Here is a 1,482-nt window from a genome sequence, read left to right on the forward strand (position 1 = left end):
GCCGAGCGCGCCCGCGGCGCCGGCGAGCGCCCCGAGGAGCGTGGAGACCGCCGCGCCCGACGCGGCGGCGGAGGCGGCGGGGTCGCACCTCAGCCAGACGAGCGCGCCCAGCAAGTGCCCCAGCAGCTGCACGCGCAGAGCTAAGGGCGCGCCAGCCGCTGCCGCGCGGCGTGAGCCCAAGCCGTCGCCCCCCTCGGCGCAGTCTCCCGGCCCGGACAGCAGCCGCGCGAGCAGCGCGCGCGCGGCGGCGCCGCGGGCGGCGTCGGCGGCGGGGCGCAGCAGCAGCGCGAGCAGCAGCGCGGCGAGGCGATCCTCCGGCAGCTCCAGCAGCGCGGTGCAGACCGCGGATGCCGCTGGCTCGCCGGGGGCCCTGACACCCCCCTCCTGCAGCAGGCTGGAGAGCAGCGCAAGCAGCGCCCCCTCGCACCCGCCCAGCGTGCCGGCGCGCAGCGCCAAGTGCAGTGTGTCGGCGCCCGCAGCCAGGGCGCCCGCCGCTCCGAGGCGGCCAGCTCTGCCCAGGCGCCGCCCGCGGCCTCTGCCGGCGGCGGCGCCGCGGCGAGCCATTCGGACGCCGCGTCGGCGCACCAAGACACGAGTACTGGGTAGCGCCCGCCGCCCTCGCGCGCAGCAAGCGCAAGCTCCTGCCACAGCCGCCGCTGGCCCTCGTCCGGCCATCTGTGCAGGGCGACCCGCGCCGCGGCCACCAGCAGCCGCAGCGCCGCGCGCTGGCAGCAGAGCGCCGCGCGCGCCTCCGGCTGGGGAACGGCCGCGCAGCAGTGCAGCAGCAGCAGCGCCGCAAGCGGCGGCTGCGGAAGGCCTCGGCGGGTGGATGCCAGCGCCGCCGCGCCGGCGCGCGCCACCCAGTCGGCCGGGCGTGCCAGCCAGGCGGCGAGCTGCCCGAGCCCGGGGTGCACATCTTCCAACCCTGACTCGAGCTCTTCCACGGACCCCGCCAGATCCAGCACGTGCTGCGCCGCCTCGAGGGCGGCCGCGGCGCCCCCGCCCGCGCCGGCCAGCGCCGCCGCGAGCGTCGCACCGAGGGCGGCACGATGGAGGTCGAACAGCGCAGGCAGCAGCTCCGCAGCGCGACGCAGCGCGTCGGCGTGCGCTTGGGTGTCCCAGTTCACAGAGGCGGCCTGTTCCAAATGCAGTGGGGTGGTGTCAGAAAAACGCGGTGCGTGAGGAGGCGCGAATTGGCAACCTGCAGAGAGAACCCCACCAACCTGCTTCTTTTGAGACGGCAGTGATGCATGCTACCCTCCCTCACCGACGGCCCTCGTTTACAAGTCTGGAGCGCAACCCACCTCAATATTCACAGCTGCGAGCTCCACACCCGCGCAGACCCCGGGCAGCGCCAGCAGCAGCCGCGCCCGCCGCTCCGGGGGCGCGTCTACCGAGAGCGCGGCCGCCCCCCCCGCGAGCCGCAGCCGCTGGGCCGCATCGGCGAGCGCGCCCGCCGCTGCGCTCCCTGCGGCGGTAGGG

At 76.9% G+C, this 1,482-nt stretch overlaps 1 protein-coding gene across 1 annotated transcript in view; it reads right to left on the minus strand.

Moving 5' to 3' along the window:
- Positions 1 to 48: 48 nt before the first annotated feature.
- MNEG_14548 (hypothetical protein) overlaps positions 49 to 1,482 on the minus strand; it is a gene marked incomplete at both ends in the record, with an annotated part of 3,858 nt that continues 2,424 nt past the window's right edge. Inside the window, 2 exons of the mRNA XM_014036980.1 lie at positions 49 to 535; positions 571 to 1,136. Of these exons, the coding sequence (XP_013892434.1) occupies positions 49 to 535; positions 571 to 1,136 (1,053 nt within the window). The remainder of the gene's footprint in view (positions 536 to 570; positions 1,137 to 1,482) is intronic.

The sequence above is a fragment of the Monoraphidium neglectum genome, assembly GCF_000611645.1.
Source record: "Monoraphidium neglectum strain SAG 48.87 unplaced genomic scaffold scaffold04572, whole genome shotgun sequence".
Taxonomy (NCBI): Eukaryota; Viridiplantae; Chlorophyta; class Chlorophyceae; order Sphaeropleales; family Selenastraceae; genus Monoraphidium; species Monoraphidium neglectum.